Raw genomic sequence first — 18,478 nt, forward strand, 5'->3', positions numbered from 1 at the left:
GTTCCTCTCTCAGTGCATAGAAAGTAAAAGAGCGATATAGAGATTTCCAAAAACAAATATGTAGTATAATTATAATATAGTTTTTTAATTTAATTTTATACCATGTTATTTTAAAAACGCGTAAAAAGAGGTTCTAATGTATTAAAAAAATCGCACTACCCAACCACTAACTTTCCTGTTACTACATTTTTTCTATTATTATGATTTTATTAATCAACTTCAAGATACGGATATACACTTTTAAGATTTTTCTTTTTAGCAACTAAAATCCCACCAAGCAACTTTTTTGTGGTTTGTTAGCGGAGATTTATATTGATATTAACTTGATAATTATATATAGGTATAACATGAACTTATAAATATAAAACAATGAACTTATAAATATAATTAACAGCTGAAAAGATCAGTCAGTACCTACATAAATTTTTAATATATGCATGTTTTTATTAATTTTTAATGTTTTAAACAGGCGCCGTGGCGCAGTCGGTTAGATGGCTAACTATGAAACTCTCATCGGGGGTTGGTTTCCGCCAGTTGCAAGAAAGAAATCCAAGAAAGATTTTTTTCTCAATTGGTCTGGGTGTTGTTTGGTGAAATTTTCACAGCTTCCTTACATATCCTCTCATTCCCACCTGCTGACAAGCCTCTAAAAAAGAGGCTTAGCGGGTTATTCCTTTATTTATACGGGTTATTCCCTTATTATAATTTTTATACATGATTAATAATAACGTTTCTACCTCTCTAATAGAGCAAAAACTCGTGTTCGTTTTACATTCATTTTTATTTTCTAAACAAGTTTCTTAGAATTAGATATAATGTTGCATTATAGTATTTTGGCATTGTTATATTTTTTTATTACAGAGCTTCGTAACATGTATCGGAGGACGAGACAGGCGTGCTCGACTAGCCCTGGAGCACATGTTTACCCCGGTACTCCACGGTGCCATAACCTCCCTACTGGCCGTGGCTATGCTCGCCACTTCCGACTTCAACTTCGTTACTCGCTACTTCTTCTTGATCCTATTAGCTGCGATCACCGTCGGGGTAGTTAATGGACTTCTCTTTTTCCCAATACTTCTCTCCCTAATTGGACCTGCTGCCGAGGTAATTATGCACTCTTATTTGAGTTTTCAAAATCTTTTGACTCAATATTTAAAAAATGAATATCAAATTATTTTGAAATTTTTTGCAACACAGAGCGAAAACATTTTTTAGAGGGAAATATGGAAGTCTAGGCATTTATTTACAGGGCTTGTGACCTGTCATTGGCAGGTTTAAGTGGCCACTTTACACACTGTGTAACATTCACTATTTTGTAAATAAGTTGTTATAAAGTAAAATCGATATCTGTATAAGAAAATGTGTATATTTGGATAAAATAAATAAAATATTTTCGTCGGTGACCTGTAATTGAACATGTTAAAAAAAAATTCATACATATTCTATTTTTCACACAAAAAACTTAGTTTTACTTTGTAGATAAAATTGAAGATAAATATTAACATCCCAAAGTTTAAAGAAAACTTAGTTTTACTTTGTAGATAAAATTGAAGATAAATGTTAACATCCCATTTTAATACAAGCTCTAGCTGAATTATTTCACCTACTAGGCAATGCCTGAAAATACTTATTTATTTATTTTTAAATCAGTTAGTTTGATCAGCAATATTACTTAAAAGGTTGTTGGTCAAATTGTATTCTTTGAATATTAGAAAAATGAATTTTGCCTATCTTGTGTTATTTTTATAATGTTTAAGAAACTTAAAAGAAAAAAATATTTTGGTAATTTTTTATCAATATAAAATGTAAAATGCACTCAACTTTATTTATATTTGTTAGTGTCAAGTACGCTATAGGCATGTCTGTAAACAATCAATAAAAATATATCGTTTCAGGGATGCAATAAATAGTTTAAATTATAGTTTTATGGGTATCATTGTTGAATTCTTTATCAGTTTTAATAATTAATAACAATTTGTAGGTTATTCCACTGGAGCATCCGGAGCGTATTTCTACCCCCTCCCCGGAGGCATCCCCTGTGCGCACGAGACGCAGCGGCGCGCCTCCCCCCGCGCCTCCCCACCACGCTCCCCGGCCGCGGCCCCCGAGCCTCACCACCATCACGGAGGAGAACTCTCACTCATCGCACCACTCCTCCATGCAGTCCATCATCGTGCAGCCGGAGCTGGTGGTGGAGACGACCACGTACAGCACGGAGCCCGGATCGGGCCGCTCCACGCCCACCAGGGGCGCGCCGGGCGCCGTCACCACCAAGGTCACGGCCACCGCCAACATCAAGGTCGAGGTACACGCGCCGTCCGCCGAGCGCTGCCACTCGCGCCGCGCCTGCTACCGCGACCCCTACCACGACCGGGACTATCGGGACCGCGACCGGGACCGCGACCGGGACCGCGACCGCTACCGCGACACCAGGAGAGACCGAGACCGCGATCGGGACCGGCACAGAGACTCGCACCGAGAAAGTGGAAGAGACTCCGGACACGAAAGTGACGTATCGAGACATTAATTACCTGTGCCGACTGACGCTTAAATAATTCTCAGTGTGTTAACTTTATATTCCGTTGTGACAGTGACTATATTTTAAATTATATTTATTTATAATTTATTTTTAAGATATTCTTATGAGTAGTTGTTAAAAATAGAACTTACAATAGCTTCGTGCATTTTGTGATTAGAAAACAATTTTAAAAGTTGTACCGTCACCCTAACTTGTAAAAACTCATGTTTCCACAAATGGTCAAAAATTATATTTTAGTGTTTTCTGTTGGGACTTGTATATCCATACATGTTGCTTTAATTATTTTATTATTTTAAATATTTAAAAAACTTTGCTACGATTCTCATCTGAAGTAAAAATTGATTTTACTCTCCACTGAAAAAAGTAAGTTTTGGAATCACGAGTTTTACGAATTTGGCCGACTATATGATGCTTTTCTTCCAGCACGTGCTAGCGGAGAGAAAATGTAAAAATCTTAGCACTGTTTTGTACTGTTTATTATCTAGACAAATTATATTGTGACTGTGGTACAGACATATTTATTACCAGTGTAAATTTGAAATCAATTAATCAGATTTCAATTCAACCATTGTTGTTTTTTGTAAATATTTATGATAATTGTTTTCAGATCATGTCGAATCTCACTTAGAATCGTGACGTATTTTTGGACCATATTTACTATAACTGAGATTAAACTTGACATCCGTCACAATGTATGTAAACCGGTCCTTCCTATAACTTTGTGTTGTGACGTTAGATTATTAACTATTTGGTACCATACAGTGAACTATTGCGTGGCATCCAGTATTCACGTTGTCATTATGTGATCAGTGCTTTAGCCGTATGGTTTCAAATGTTTTATATTCGTAGTAGATTAAACCACTACCTTCGAACTAATCAAAATGAGATTATAGGTTATAAATAGATATGGATAATATTTAATAGTACGTATACCTAGTGACAGTACAAATTGGCACAGACTTATTGATTTAAAGCTACGATTTTGTCTACTTTAGACGGAGTCGTGCGATAAGTATATTTTGATAACATTTTTGTACGAAGATTCCTATGGAACTCTTTGCGATTGTTAATTGAACAGTCAATGTGAATGTACTTAGTTTTGTAACAAAACGAGACTAAGGTATTCCGCATTCCTTCTTATTTTCCTTGTCTTTCTTCACAATATTGGGTTTGTACATTATAAATGTTACTAGGTTATTTTTTTACCCTGTTGTCTTGGATGATTTATTGACAGAGTTTGTTCCTATTTTTTTAGTATTTTTATGTACACTTTTGCACCTGTGTTAATTAGTTTGTTTCGATAGTATTTTTCATAATTCGCAATCCAAATTCTCTTTTTTTTCTTTTTTAATTAGAATAACTTTTTATGCCACAGAAGGCTTGCCATTTCTACGCTGGATTTTAATGATCTGTACGAATAAAATGTATAGGTACTTTTATTTTAACTACTTAAAATGAACTAAGCTTTATTTATTTAATTGGAAAAAAAAACTAATAATATCTGTACCTTTGAGGATAAAACACAACAACAACACTTTGTTGTTTTAAAGTTAAAAATGCAAAATTTATGGTTGGTTCATAAGTTATCATGTTTCGGCAATCGCACAATCACAAAATCTCGTTTCCTGACCATTTTGTTTATTGTGACTCCCATGGTTTATCCTTTAAGATACAGGTATTTATATATGTGTGCAAAAAAAGAGACTAGTAAAAAATGCGTAATTTTTTAAATTTTAATAAAAATGAATACATGTTATTTTGTACATATAATATTTATTACATTGAATGTGTTTTCAAAATAAAAATGCATTTGCCTCTTGCTTTTTTTTTCTGCGTGTTGTATTTGCAATTTTTTAAAACTATTTATCTCATCTTCTCTTTCGCATACATAATGAATTCACTTAATTACAAAATTTTATGTGCAAAATGTAAATAGTACAATATGTATAGGTAGTGAAAATATGCATAGGTTATTTAATTTATTTGTTCACACCACAAATCACATAGTTCATATTTAAGCCATTAATGAATGGTCGTTGATAATATGTACAACCTAAGTCGCCTTGTAGAGTAATTTTAATATCCCAAATTTAGACATGTAAGAATTATTCATTTAACTTAAGACCTCGGTGCCCTATGCGCTTACAAATGGTTCATTGACCACTCTGTACTATTTGGATTTGTACATTTACTAAAATGATATTCCCTCCTCTTTTCAGAAGTCAGGCAATACCGAGCTAGATCTGATAATTATTTATTTATTGTGAAACAGTTGCTAATTAAAAATGGAATATACACTTTGTTTTAAATTTAAGTTATTATAATTATTATTTATGAATTGCACCAATATGAATAGATTTAAATGATGATTGCAATGTTTACAGAGATGTCAAATCTATAAATTCCACCATATGTTTAAATGAATTAGAAAATATAATCAGTATTGCATTTTTGTGTTCGTTTTCATTATATTTATACTAGTCAAATAATATACATACATTGGTCATTTGACCAGGCGGTCTGTAGAAATATCTTTCGCATATCAAATCAATTGCTAATTGTGGCACAAGGATCAGAATGAGGTATTGAGAAAAATATATACGGTATAGGCAAAGATGCTTAAAATCATCTACGTATTATGTGTATCATAATTTCTTAAGACTGAACTATCATTGCTGTTATCCAAATTGTTTTACTTAATTATTATATTATGAGGTATACAAAAAAATTACAATACAAATACATTTTCTGATCCTAACCCCTGGTAAATTTATGTACATGTCGACACTGGAAAGGGAAATTTATAATTATGTAATCACAAAAAATCTAACTAATTTTAAGCAGAAAAAACTCTTATGATAAAGAAATGTCGAACTTGTTATTTTTTTCTTTTGTGCATCGTTATGAATCTTATACTACTATTGTATTATTTGAAGACAATCTTTATTTAATTTACATTTCGTAAATAAAGCATTCGCTATGTGGTATTTTAACCTCTCTGTAAACATGTTGTATACTTTGTAAAATTTTGTACATTTTAAAAATTTAAGTTACTTAAAGAAAATGCATTTAATCTATCAATGTAATTTATTGTATAACTATGGCCCAAACATATCTCGGCTCTCTTTTAAATTGTGTTATATTTTAATAGAAATTGTTTACTGATGGTAGTTTTTTTTCTTTTTAAATTCATCTAGTTATTTATACAAAATACGTTTACTTATTAGGTTTAATTTGAACCTTTTTAAATTTAATGAAAATAATTTCTCATGTTTTGGAAGAATCTCATTTTATGCAAGCTTATTAAAAAGTAGAATTTTACTTTTGTTCATCGATAAATAATAAAATAACATCTCGAGCATTCAAAACCCATATAAAAATTTTTAGTTTTTATTGTTAACTTTCAATACCCACTTTAAAAAGTTATTGGGTCCTTAGTTTTTTAAAAATCTTTTTACAGGTTTGTTTTATTCTAAATGTAAAATCATTTGTCTCTTTTTTAAAGTATCTTATTAAAATCATCATAAAACAGAAGACTTATATTTTAGAGTGGATTAATGGAATTATTGACATACATATTTGCATTATATAAAAAATTTACAACGCTGAATCTTTTAATGTACTTCTTGCGAGTTTTTTGGCCTTAAAAATTATCGGACCATAGTTCTATTTGTATGAAAAAATAACTTAAGTATTCTAATCGCTCAGACCATTGAGTTGTGTAGATTTGTGTAGCCAGATATGCTAACAGGATCATCCAAGTGGAATACCTCTGATGAAGAAACTTTGCCAATTAAAGTATTGTATCTTTTTAATGAAATAACATTATTGATGAAATTACTAAATAAATCATAGCCATAAAATTATGGAATCTATATATTGAAAATGGCTTTTTATTTATCATATTATTTATTGTTTCAGCATTTACACTGTGGAATAACCTTTTAAATATATTTTCCTTCAGCATTCAACCACCATGGAGACCTCATAAAAGGTTAATATCTACATAATATTGACTGTTTTTCTGGTTATCGCTCGAATGCCAAACTAGTGGAAAGCAAAATGTACTCCGACTATCGAGCATTTTACGCCTTTGACATTTTGAGCCTTTTTTTGCGATCGTAATTTTTAAATGCAAACAAAACATAATGGGGAAATATCACTTTTTTAAACATTTTTTAAGTAATACAGGTCTATGAAATACTGTCCAGTAAAAAAAAATTACCAATTATTAGTAGCATAAAATAAGCTTTTAAATTTGTACTTTTGAATTGCCTCAAAAACGGTGATTCCATTGGCCACGTCCTTAATACGTCACGATTCATGTTTATTTGTTCGTGGCCGTTGAAATTTGTGTAGAACAATATCACGAATCTTTACGTCACAACAACCAAGGCCAAACACGTCGCGTTTTTCAACAAACATATTTTTATTAAATTTCTTTTTTATATTTATGTATTTATTTATTTATTAACGGACAAGGTCCATGTATACAAGATATAGGGTTTAAATAGAACAATAAAAGAATAATTAAAAACATTTTTAAAAAAAGAAAAGAAGCATGGACAAAACAATGACAAAAACTTACATTTATCGTTATTTTTCTGAAAAAAACACTTAAGTTTCACAAAATCAAAAAACACTAATTTTTAAAATCGCGATCCGCTTTCCGTGAGGTTTTCGGAACTGTTATGACGCCAATCAGTTTGATGACTGATATGAATTAATTTAGTGTTTATTTATTAAAAAAATACGAAAAATCCGTTTTAGGCCCTAAATTCCACAATAATAAGGAAAATAAAAGCAAATACCGCTTCAAGACTTTGAAGCGCAGATCTCAGCTCTAGCAGTCAACGAGTACTGAAATTGACAGCTGAAATCTACGCTCTGGCGTTCAAGTGGTTAATACATTATACTGTAATGGGTGGTTAAGACAAATTACTTATACAAGGGAGGGTTGGTTAATATGCTCATTATTTTTGGACTGACATCTGAATCGTAAGACCGATCACTTTACGTTCATATTATAGATGAAGAAAGTTTTCGAGAAGGGATTATATTCACCATTAGATAGATGTTTAAACACAGGCCGAATGGTGAAAGTGGCCACTTAAACCAGCCAATGATAGATCATAAGCCCTGTGGATGCCTAGACTTCTATATTCCCTTCTCTAAAATGTTTTTCATCTATATTGTAATATGTTTATTAACAGCTCCCTAGGGGGTTGAATCCAGTCCTTGTCTACAAAAATTTGGACAACCTCAAAACATTGTTGAAGTTACACTGTATTTGGTGCACTAATGCACTGTCCTATGTACCATCAGGTACAGATAGGGGACGATGAGGATGATCAGATGCAATAATACATACTTAACTCTTGTGTGACTGTGATGTCACACTATTTGACATAGGACACAAGACTTGATATATCTCTTATTTTAAAAAAATGATGAAGTCGATTTTTTTGTAATCTTCAAATGGACATTTTCACACCGGATTTGGAAAGTAAAATTTGTATAACTATGCTGGATGTTAATACAAACAATATTTATCCTTGCTACGCGAAGAATGAATGTCCGCTAATTCAGCACAACACATCTGTATAAGTGAAAGCACGAAGATAGAACTCATAACAAGGAAGACAGAGACGCTGTTCTGTGGCGGGTGTTGTGTAAAACAGATTCAGTCGGTTAAAGACAGTGATGGGGGACGCACGCGCGTAATATGAGCGGCGTATTTATGATGTATTAGCAGGGCTAAATTATATGTTTCTTTGCATAAATTATGGGAAAGGAAATATTAAACAGTATGCCTCCCATGTTTTTTTTTTCAAATATCCGAACTTTAGAATTTTCCGTCTTTTACTAGTGGTAACACGACGTTACATCACCGCGCGCAAAGGGATTATTTAACACAGTCTTTTATGAGTTAAATAGTAAAAACATTTAAGTTTCTTAGAGGAAATTCTTGATGGAAGTACATTGTAATTTATTACAGAAATTAAAGACGAATAATGGGTAGGTACTTATATCCACAAATTAAAAAAAAATAATTGGGGAACTTCAGCCCTACGCGGAATTGGATACAATGTTTTTTTTCTTGTGCGTGGTAAAAATTAATGCAAAATATGTACAAAAAAAAATTATTAAAAATATTTTTATAAAAACGAACTACTTCGAAAGACGTCACTGGTTCATATGAATGATAAGAGAGTTATCTAAGGGAACTATGCATTCCAGATGAACTAGCTGACAGGCGTCTCACGCTTAGATCAGCTACGTCTACGGCGAGAGGAAAAGTTATTATACCTCTACGCAAACAGCGCACTAAATTTAGTGAACGCGTATTTGCGGTCGCAGGCCCTATGGCATGAAATGCTCTCCCAGCAGAGGTGCGAGGCTGTGAAAGTGAAGTGATGTTTCGGAAAAAACTTAAAACCCACTTGTTCTCTAAATCATTTGAATAAATCCGAAGCATCAGACAACAAAATAAATTGTTTTAATTAAATTACAAATTTAAAAGCTTTAATTAAATTTATTCAATAATAGAATCACTATGTAAAGCGCCCTTGAGGTATTTTATTACGAAAATGGCGCTATATAAGTTATCTATAATAATAATTATGGAAGATTTCCGGTTCGCTTGCCGAAAATTTGCCAATGGGCAGAATTGATCGAGAAAAGGCGGAAGAGAACCTTTGACGTCACACGCGGAGTTATTTTAGAAAATCAAAACTTTAAAAAATCAGCACTAGTAATACGATATATAAAAATAGAAAAAAACTTTTTTAGCTAAGTTTAATAATCTATTAACAAATAAAAAGTAAATAAAAACCCACTGAACTTCCTGATTGGTACATTAACTACATCAATAATGATTACAGATGACTTTGATATTTTTTTAAACAAAGGTAGGATGCGTTTCAGATGCAATTTCAAATTGTTTATGTTATTGTATCGAATAAAAACTTATGGGTTTTTTTTTTTTAATATTTTAAAAATTGCTATTTATTGAAAGGAGGGTGTGGTGCCGGTGTGCTAAAACCAACCCTGGCAAATAAATGTTTGTTACAGGGGTGGGAATTCCACAATGGAGTCCTGGTGTTGAGTGTCGACCCTTTCATTTATGGAATTGTAAAAACAAGGGTATGCTGTCAAAATGCGAACCTCTCAGGCGAATGTGTGGTAAAACTATGTATGGTAGGTCCACAAATGTCGTGATCTGTGCATTATGTGAGATAAGCATTGTCGATCAAATCAAGAAAGCAGTTATGCGTTGGTTGAAACATGTGGAGCGAACGGATGGTGAAAGAATGGCCAAAGATGCGAATGCTGATGGATGCGTAAAATAAAGAAGACCGACAAAGACATGGCTTGATCAAATCCAACAAATACTTGATGTCAACAGTCGGAATAATCGAAGCGCGTGCATGATACGATGTATGAATGTAGAGGAAGCGAGGTCTGTATTCAAATGCAAAGTGATATGGCATTCTATCCTCTTTGCCTACCCTTACGGAGAAACGGCGTGATTGTTTGTTTGTTTTGCTTATTTTTTTCTATTTACGCTTTTTTTTTTCTTGATCAAAATAGTTTTGGAAATTAATAAACTGGTATCATTTGACAATGTTCGAGTATGTCCAAATGCTTGCAGACTGGCTGGATTTCCTCCCTAGGGAGTTATTCATATTTAAATTTATTTCAACAGAGAGGGAACACATTTTTGAGAAGGGAATATGGAAGCCTAGGCATTTACAGGGCTTGTGACCTGTCATTGGCTGGTTAAAGTGGCCACTTAAATGTGGATGTTCAAACATGGGCAGAATGGTGAATGTTACACAGTCTGTAAAGTCACTTAAACCAGCCAATGACAGGTCATAAGCCCTGTAAATGCCTAGAGTTTTCTTTTTTACCACACTGGTTTTTAGTTGGCTGCAAGATATTGCTTTTTGCAATAAGCTCTCCAAAGTGCGTATGTTTATAAAATAAAAGTGTCCGAGGCTGCCCGAACCTCCCTTTTTTCTTTTTTTTTCTCCCCTGAATAATAAATTATTTTGAATGAATACTCTTCGCAGTATTTAAAACTACTGTCTAAAATAAAAATATACCATAAAAAGTTTTTTTTCTTAATAAAAAAAATCGTGTGCAACTTCCTTAAATGTATGAATAACCCATAACAATGTTTAATACAAAGAAAACAAACTACCTACATGTTGATTCATGTATCTACTATCTACCCACATTATTCCATCTTACAATAATAAATTCATAATAAAATTTGTTCCGCTTCAATGAATACTACTAAGTACACCTAGTGAAAAGAAATAGACATAAAATCTCGTTTGTAATCCCGATTGTACGATACACTTTTTTATATTCGGTGAGTGATTTCGTTTTTCTCGCACAGATGTCTCGGAGCATTTCCCGCGTGTCATTTTCCCGCCAAGTCGCGGACGTCGCGGCATCGCAAGATGGCGGCCGCTCATGCGTCCCGCGGCCCGCGCGTCGAGCTCCGAGGATCGATACCGCCCCGTACTGGCGGGAGACATGCGCGCACCCTCGCGATGTTCGTCCAAATAAGAGCGTTGCGTGGACGCAGACAGACCGCTCGCACCCGCGAAATCCAACACGTGAAATAACTTTATAAATTATTAATTGATACGTGATACGAGTTCTGCGGGATCGTGATGGTTAGTTGTTTATTCGGTGTCGGCGGACGGTGACGGCCGTCGCCATCTCGAGTGTACAAGTGCATGCAGAAGCCGGGCGGGGTGTTATGTAGTACTACGGTGCCCGTGGAGTACTAGCGCTGTGCCCACCACCCGCCACCCTCTGGTTTCTACCGTAGTAGGTACCGCTCGGAGCCGGTGTCCTCGCGTTATAAAACAAATCAAATCACCCTTATTGCTGTCATTTACGTCAATACCTAGATACTCATCTTGACAGTCAGACAAACGTGATCAACTTGAGATCGCATTGCGGTGCACATTAATATCATTTTAATTACTTTAATTTGCGTTGCGCAAATTTAATTCTCGCAATATTTTACGAAAAGAAATCCTCATCAATCTGGTTGCGATTCCAAGTTAAATTAATGTGGTTTTATTTTATTTAATCATTATAAATTACATTATATTTAACTGGTATGCGTAAACTTAAAGTTTGACTGATATATTATCATTTATATTTTCCCTAGATATTTTCTTATTTAGTGGTAAAATATTAAAACCTCGCATCATTGAAAAATTCTCGAGTTAGGTTATCTCGAAAGTGTCAAGAGGACATCTTGTAAGGTCAAATGCAGTACCGTGTCACTTTAATTTAACATACTAAAAAATATAGATTTGAGAAATCATTTTAATTCTCACTAAACGTAGGTAAATAATAATTGTTGACACTAAAACGCAATACAAAAAGCTCTCAAAATAGGTAAACTGTATAGTTCAAGAATTTAAAAGATTATTTTGTTGAAATAATTCTTTTTTAACTGCAGTTCAATGGTGTGATCTATTCTAATGTACATATAAATTAATAACTAATTAAACGGACCTAAAATAAGACAATTATTATATTAATAAAAATACGACGACCCAACTTGGCTTAAAATCATGTATCTTAACTTATAAATATGGAGGAATGACATATAATTACGTTTTTAAATATAAACTGATTTCGTCCAGTGGAGACCATAGAAACGTGCTATAGTGCGATACACGAGACATGGATACCTCGGTACGGAGGACGGAGGTTGACTGATCAGTGGTAGTAAGCGGGTTCTGTAAGGTGTGATATGGGCTTCGGCGCTCCCTCGGCGGGTCTTGGTAGAGACAGGATGGTCTCCTGCTGCAGAAAGGCGGGGTCGTGCTGGACGCTCGGCCTACTGCTTCTCTCGGTGCTGTGCCTGTCAGTGAGGGCTGACCAGGACGAAGATATCCCTCACAACGAGTAAGAATCATTGTTTTCACTTTAATCATACTCAATCCAAATACAAGAAAACAGCATGGCTAAAAATGAAGCAGAGCTTCTGCGTCATCGTGTCAAAAATAACGCAGTGTATGATAATTGGATGTATTGATGCAAATGAAGCTTACGGAGACGCAAAAGTCTGGCATATGTGTATTTTTTATAAACTCATTCTAAGACCGTTGCAATTGATTAGATTAAGACATATTTATATACAGATGGGTATTCAATTCACTCGAAACAAAACATGTAGTGTACAAATTTCAGAAATCTTTAAGGTAAATTTAACATAATATAAAACTAGCGAAAGTCATGGGTTATCGATGAAAAGTTTCAGGAAATTATTTTTCAGTGGAAGATGATTATTATTCATGGTCTGGATAGAAGTTGATTTAAAGTTAATTGGTAGAAACTTATATTGAGTAAATATTTGACCATCGCATTAGTTTATTTTAAGTTGTGAATTAGGAATGCAATAGAAAATATTTTTCTGGATTCTTGGTCCAATAAGCGGACTAATTACAGTAGGGCCAATTTAATAGGTCACATTTGACACTTCATCAAAATTCAAAAACATAAACTTGTAAGGGCGGTAATAAAATATTATTTATTTTTTCGAATTTAGAACTGCACGATTGCTTAATTTTTTTCAATTACTATTATTTATTGTAATAATGACAAAAGAAGGTAATTTTACGATTTACTTTCACTAATAAACCATTCTAAACATAATAATTTTTTTATGTTCTAAACGTCGTTACAATGTTGCATCAGTGAACCCTTTTTCTTTTTAAACACTAGGGATGTTACCCAGAAATATCGAAAATAGATAATTTTGTTAAATTATGTACTTATCTTTTTTATATCCTATAGTTATTTTCATGACTAAAAATTGTGTTGCTTTTTATTGAAAAAAAATCTCTTATTGTTTTTGTGTATATTTCATTTTTACTTTCTATGTTTATTCATTTACATATGTTTTATTTTTCTTTTTAATACTAGTATTTTACACGTATCTTAATTTTTTAAAATTATAAATGGTATTTTCTGTTATTGATTTTTGTTCTTCAATTTTTAATTACTAACGATATATTTTCAAATTTGTATTTAAGCTTTAATTTTTATTACTATCGGTATGTTTTCCAATTTATATTTTTGTTTAATTTCTTTATTACTAATTTTATATTTTATAATGTGTATTTGTGGTTAATTTTTATTATTATCGGTATGTTTTATAATTTATAATAATTATGTCTCATTTATTTACTATTAATGGCATATTTTCTAATTTATTTTTATGATTCAATTTTTATTATTATTACTTGCATGTTTTCTAATTTATATTTATATTGATTTTTCCTAATGTTATTATTATTCTTTGAATTTATTAAGCATCATTTAATGATATTAAAAATATTAAAAAAAAACATGAAAAAAATAAGGTCTTTCCTAAACACAGGAATTTCCTAGCTAGTCGGGACCTGAAACAAATAAACTCTGTACATTTTGAAACTGTGAAATACATAAATAAATAAATCTTATTTTGTTCCTTAAATTTACGATAGAAAATAATAATGGGACAGGGATTCGACTAATGATTTTTAAAATAAAAATACAGTACCTATTAGTTCTTTTTTATAGTAACTGAATTCAATTTACATATATTATGTTTGAAGTCCGAATCGATTCATTAACTTTAGTTGGTGTTTTTAAGCAGGTCGCCTTACTATGAAGCTAAAACCGACAAATGTCAAATGTGACCTATTAAATTGGCCCTACTATACACTAACAATCCTTGTCTCTTCAATCGTAAGTTTGAGGTATTTATTTGAGTGTAGCAAATTTTCAAAAACGAAGACTCTCAGAGCATTTCTGGCAAGAGTCTCCGAGACAGAATAAGGAACTCGAAGATAAGAGAAATATCCGAGATCGAAGATGTCGTTAGGTGGAGGAGGCAAGGAGAAGACATTGGTATGTAAATAAATGTGAGGAGAATGGAGCCATCCAATGGAGACTCCCGGGCAGACCACCAAAGAGGTGGATCGACAGCTGAGAGTCGTCCTCGCAGGAGGCTAATCCCTATCGAAAAACAGGCCACAAGGCCTACACTTAAAAAGAAGAAGTAACAAATTCAAAATATTTTGCAAAAGGCCGACAAACAAAAATATGTTTTTCTGTGTACGGTAAAACTCTAACTATCCGGATTAATGGGTGGCAGATATTATTGCGTTTAAAATAATACAGCTTATTGGAATCACATTAAAAACTCACTTAAACACACAGAGTTAAGGCTGCAGTCTGGTAAAACGCACGCAAAATGAGAAAATCATACAATTTTGCCATTTTAATACGAATATTTTTTTAATGTACCATACCGGTACCGATAAGGGCAGGTATGAAGGTCATAAAAATGGAAATAAGATATTGATATAAATTGAATATTACAACGAGAATTATCTTTTTTTTAAAAAAAAAAAAGAATACAATTCTATAAAAAAGGTTTCAACTAAAATATTTCAGTTTTTTTATATTATTATTACCGAAGGCATAATTTTACGTAGAAATACAGGAAAATGCCACTAAAATGTAAGTGATTTAAAATGCTTGTATTTATTTTCAAAAACAAAAAATTAAGATTTTGCTTAGACCACTTTCATGTTCAATTCATTATCTTTAAATTATTACAGAACATTTTAGTTCAATACGTCTTTATATGAGAACCCAGATGCCTAAGTTTAGTCGAAATTTGAAATCTGCCGGTTTAAAAGTAATTATATTTTAGTTACGTAAAATTTTTAAGAATATTTTTTAGAAATACCCTTTATATTTTTTTTATTATTACGTGATTTTAAAAAAAAAACATTAGTTTAACAATGGCAAAATCGTATGATTTCCTCAACCAGACTACAGCCTTAATTGCACAATTAAATTCAAATGAAACATTTCCTTTATTTTTTATTTCCTTATAACGATTTAGGTATTTGGCAATCCTGATGACTGGAGTTCGGATAAACGGAGTTCTAGTATTTTAACAAGTGCAATAAAAGATTGATCAATAAAAATCTAGTGAACGCCTTGCCGAAAAAAATAATTTCACCTCATTTTCAGAGTATTTTTATTTGCGAATCGAAACACATCTTCCTAATTATTTATTAAATACTATCATCATGGCGGTTTTTCACTTATGTAACAACAAATGAAACCTAGTAAAATGATTAAAATGTTGAAAATCTTTACGTAAAATTGTGACAAAATGTTGAACGATACTTTTTGTTGTTGTTGAAATATTAGCACACAAATATTTGCGTTCTTATGATTTACATAAATATTCGTATTCTTCACGGGACCACAATCCGATTTTCAAATTATGCCATAGTTTTGGTTGATTGGGGGCTTATGCAATTAAACTTTGAAAAGAGTAACGGTATAGTATAATCTGCAAAACCCTGTTAGAGGTCGTTGGCGATAGTAAAATCAATTTTAAAGTATGTTTACACCATTGGATTACAATTGAGTGCATTTGAAGCAAAGATAGCAAACTTCCGTTTTGGTATTTTTGAGAAAAATAACAAAAACTGCTATACTAATGCCAAAGAGAGTCAGAAATGTTATTTTCACTGAACTTAAACTTTAAGATACTAATAAATTAGCTTTAATAGAACACGGATTCAAAAAATCTTCTCTATATTTGTATGGCACGGTCATTTTGAAAATTTAAATTTCAAGCCTGTTATTGGTCGAATAAAATGGCTGATGGATATTGCTATGCTACCAAACACTATTTTCAAACCATCAGAAGTATGATTTTGAACTACATTTGTAACTCATGATTTTTATTTATTTATTTTTTTTTTTCATAGTCTTTAATTAATAAAATATACACATTATTACAATATTAATACATTATAAAGAAAACAAAGGATTAAAACATATTTTGTCCCGATTAACTATTTAATAATAGTTTGTCATCGGGAGCTCAGACATTAGTTTTAATTAATAATCAAATAAAAAGAGTACAGATATAATACTGTATACGTATAAAATAATGAACATTAAATCAATTAAAATAATGAACAGATAAAAATAGTTTAAAGATTTTTTTTTTAAGTAAGAAAATAGAGTAAAATAATACAATTAAAATTAAAGAATAGCAATTTACCAGAATATATTTTAAATATAAGAAAAAAATTTAACTCATATATAAATAGCGTGTGCTCATAAATGTAATCAAAACAAGATAGAAATAAAACACAGTACTTAAATCAAAAATTTCAATTCATATCTACAGAAAAAAAAAAAAGAAAATTAAAAGTCCCTATTAAAATTAAGATCTAAAAAATGTAAATAAAATAAGATAAAGATGAAATAAGTTTAAAATAACATTTAAAAAAATGGTTGACAAACTACAGAATGACATAACCAAAAAAAAATTTTTTTTGGAGGTTGCTATCTTTGCTTCTAATGCCCTCAATTATTTCGTTCTGACAGTTTCAGCATAGCTTTATAGCTTGAAAGCTAATTTGAAAATTTTGAAAAATACTTCCATTTTTCGTAGACTAGTAATTGGCTTAGGCTGTAACTAAAATAATCTTAATACTGTCGTTCAATTGTTAAATATAATAAAAATACCATATCCTCATTGGCAGGCTATTAAAAAATGTTCGCTGTAAAAATATAATTTCACACATCCAAACCCTACTCCACACGTCCACACTCATATACCCATCCTCACATACATAAGGATACATATACACACATAATAATTATTTTTAGTATTTTTTAAGCTTACTTTTCTAACTTCACTGAATTTTTTATTGTATTTTTTGGATTACATTTTTGGCTTGATTTTATGCTTATGTTTAACATTTTATATTAACGAGCATGTAATAGTGTTACATGCTAGCTAACAAACATTTTTATGACCGTGTTATTTTAAAAACCGTGTAAAATGAGAATGCGGTGATTATGTATTTATTGAAAATAAGACATTTAAGAAAGCAAATGTTTTTTTTTTGTTTGCAGCACTAACTCTTAATTTATTTGATTACCGGCCGGTTTCTGAGCTACTACGCGCAAATTTCATCATCATCATTGCCTTTCCGCACCTAATGGTGCATAGGGCGTTGGTACTCCAATCGCAGCATATCTTGATATTTTTTTGTTACATGAAGATAAGATGATCAGTCTTACGCTTCAGGTGCCAGTCCAGGAACTATGAAATATTCAGGTCTGAAAACACCCTTTTAAATAAATAATTTACATCAAACATGTCGGGAATCGAACCAGAGACCTCTTGCTCGGCAGGCAAACGCGCTGACCATTACACCACGAGGCCGACAAAAGCTTTCAAAACTTTTCACCATTGTCAATTGAAAGAATTTCTACTTGAAATGGAGAGCTAATACTGTTAAAGCGTGTTTTTTATTATTTTGGTACGGTAAGGTATTAAAAGGTTAGAAGAAACAGTGTAAAATGAAAAGAAATTTGGCTTATAATTAATTAATTATTAATCTTAATTGTTGTACTGCTGATTTTTGGCTCTTTTAACTAATAAGTTTGCCGACCTATGCCCTAGGGCCTAGGGGGTGAAATTCAATCTTTTGGATACAAATATTTGGATAAACTTAAAATATATTCTGTTGTTTTTCATATCTGTCAATCATAACTGTTTGTTAATTTATTTTACAACTTAAATATATCAATCTCTCACTCAGCAAATCCTTTGTCAATTGTTCATTTACGATATTATTTCATTCATGGATCAATTCGATGGTTTACTATCCGTGTGTTGTGCATACCGCGTGCCTGACCCGGACAAGACGTCGTGGCGGGAGGCGGCGGGTAGGCGGGTGGGTTGGTGGGTGGGCTGAGGGGGGAGGCTAAGGGGTGTCTCAAGTCTCGTCTCCTGAAACGCTCGCTTATTTACTCTCAGAGTGATATTTCCCCTTTTCGAAAGCGACAATAAAAAATGCGAGA

At 32.2% G+C, this 18,478-nt stretch overlaps 2 protein-coding genes across 2 annotated transcripts in view; both read left to right on the plus strand.

The window, feature by feature from the left end:
- Nucleotides 1–6,425, plus strand: part of ptc (protein patched) — a 79,514-nt gene extending 73,089 nt beyond the window's left edge. The window contains exons 12-13 of the mRNA XM_088224335.1: nucleotides 862–1,104; nucleotides 1,982–6,425. Coding sequence (XP_088080461.1) covers nucleotides 862–1,104; nucleotides 1,982–2,527 — 789 coding nt within the window. The 3' untranslated portion in view covers nucleotides 2,528–6,425. The remainder of the gene's footprint in view (nucleotides 1–861; nucleotides 1,105–1,981) is intronic.
- A 5,673-nt stretch (nucleotides 6,426–12,098) lies between these two features.
- The window catches only part of stol (voltage-dependent calcium channel subunit stolid), a 190,988-nt gene continuing 184,608 nt past the window's right edge, over nucleotides 12,099–18,478 (plus strand). The window contains exon 1 of the mRNA XM_088224350.1: nucleotides 12,099–12,484. Coding sequence (XP_088080476.1) covers nucleotides 12,330–12,484 — 155 coding nt within the window. The 5' untranslated portion in view covers nucleotides 12,099–12,329. The remainder of the gene's footprint in view (nucleotides 12,485–18,478) is intronic.

This window comes from Micrasema longulum, unplaced genomic scaffold (genome assembly GCF_059751315.1).
Source record: "Micrasema longulum isolate JH-2025_06_02 unplaced genomic scaffold, ASM5975131v1 h1tg000031l, whole genome shotgun sequence".
Classification (NCBI taxonomy): domain Eukaryota; kingdom Metazoa; phylum Arthropoda; class Insecta; order Trichoptera; family Brachycentridae; genus Micrasema; species Micrasema longulum.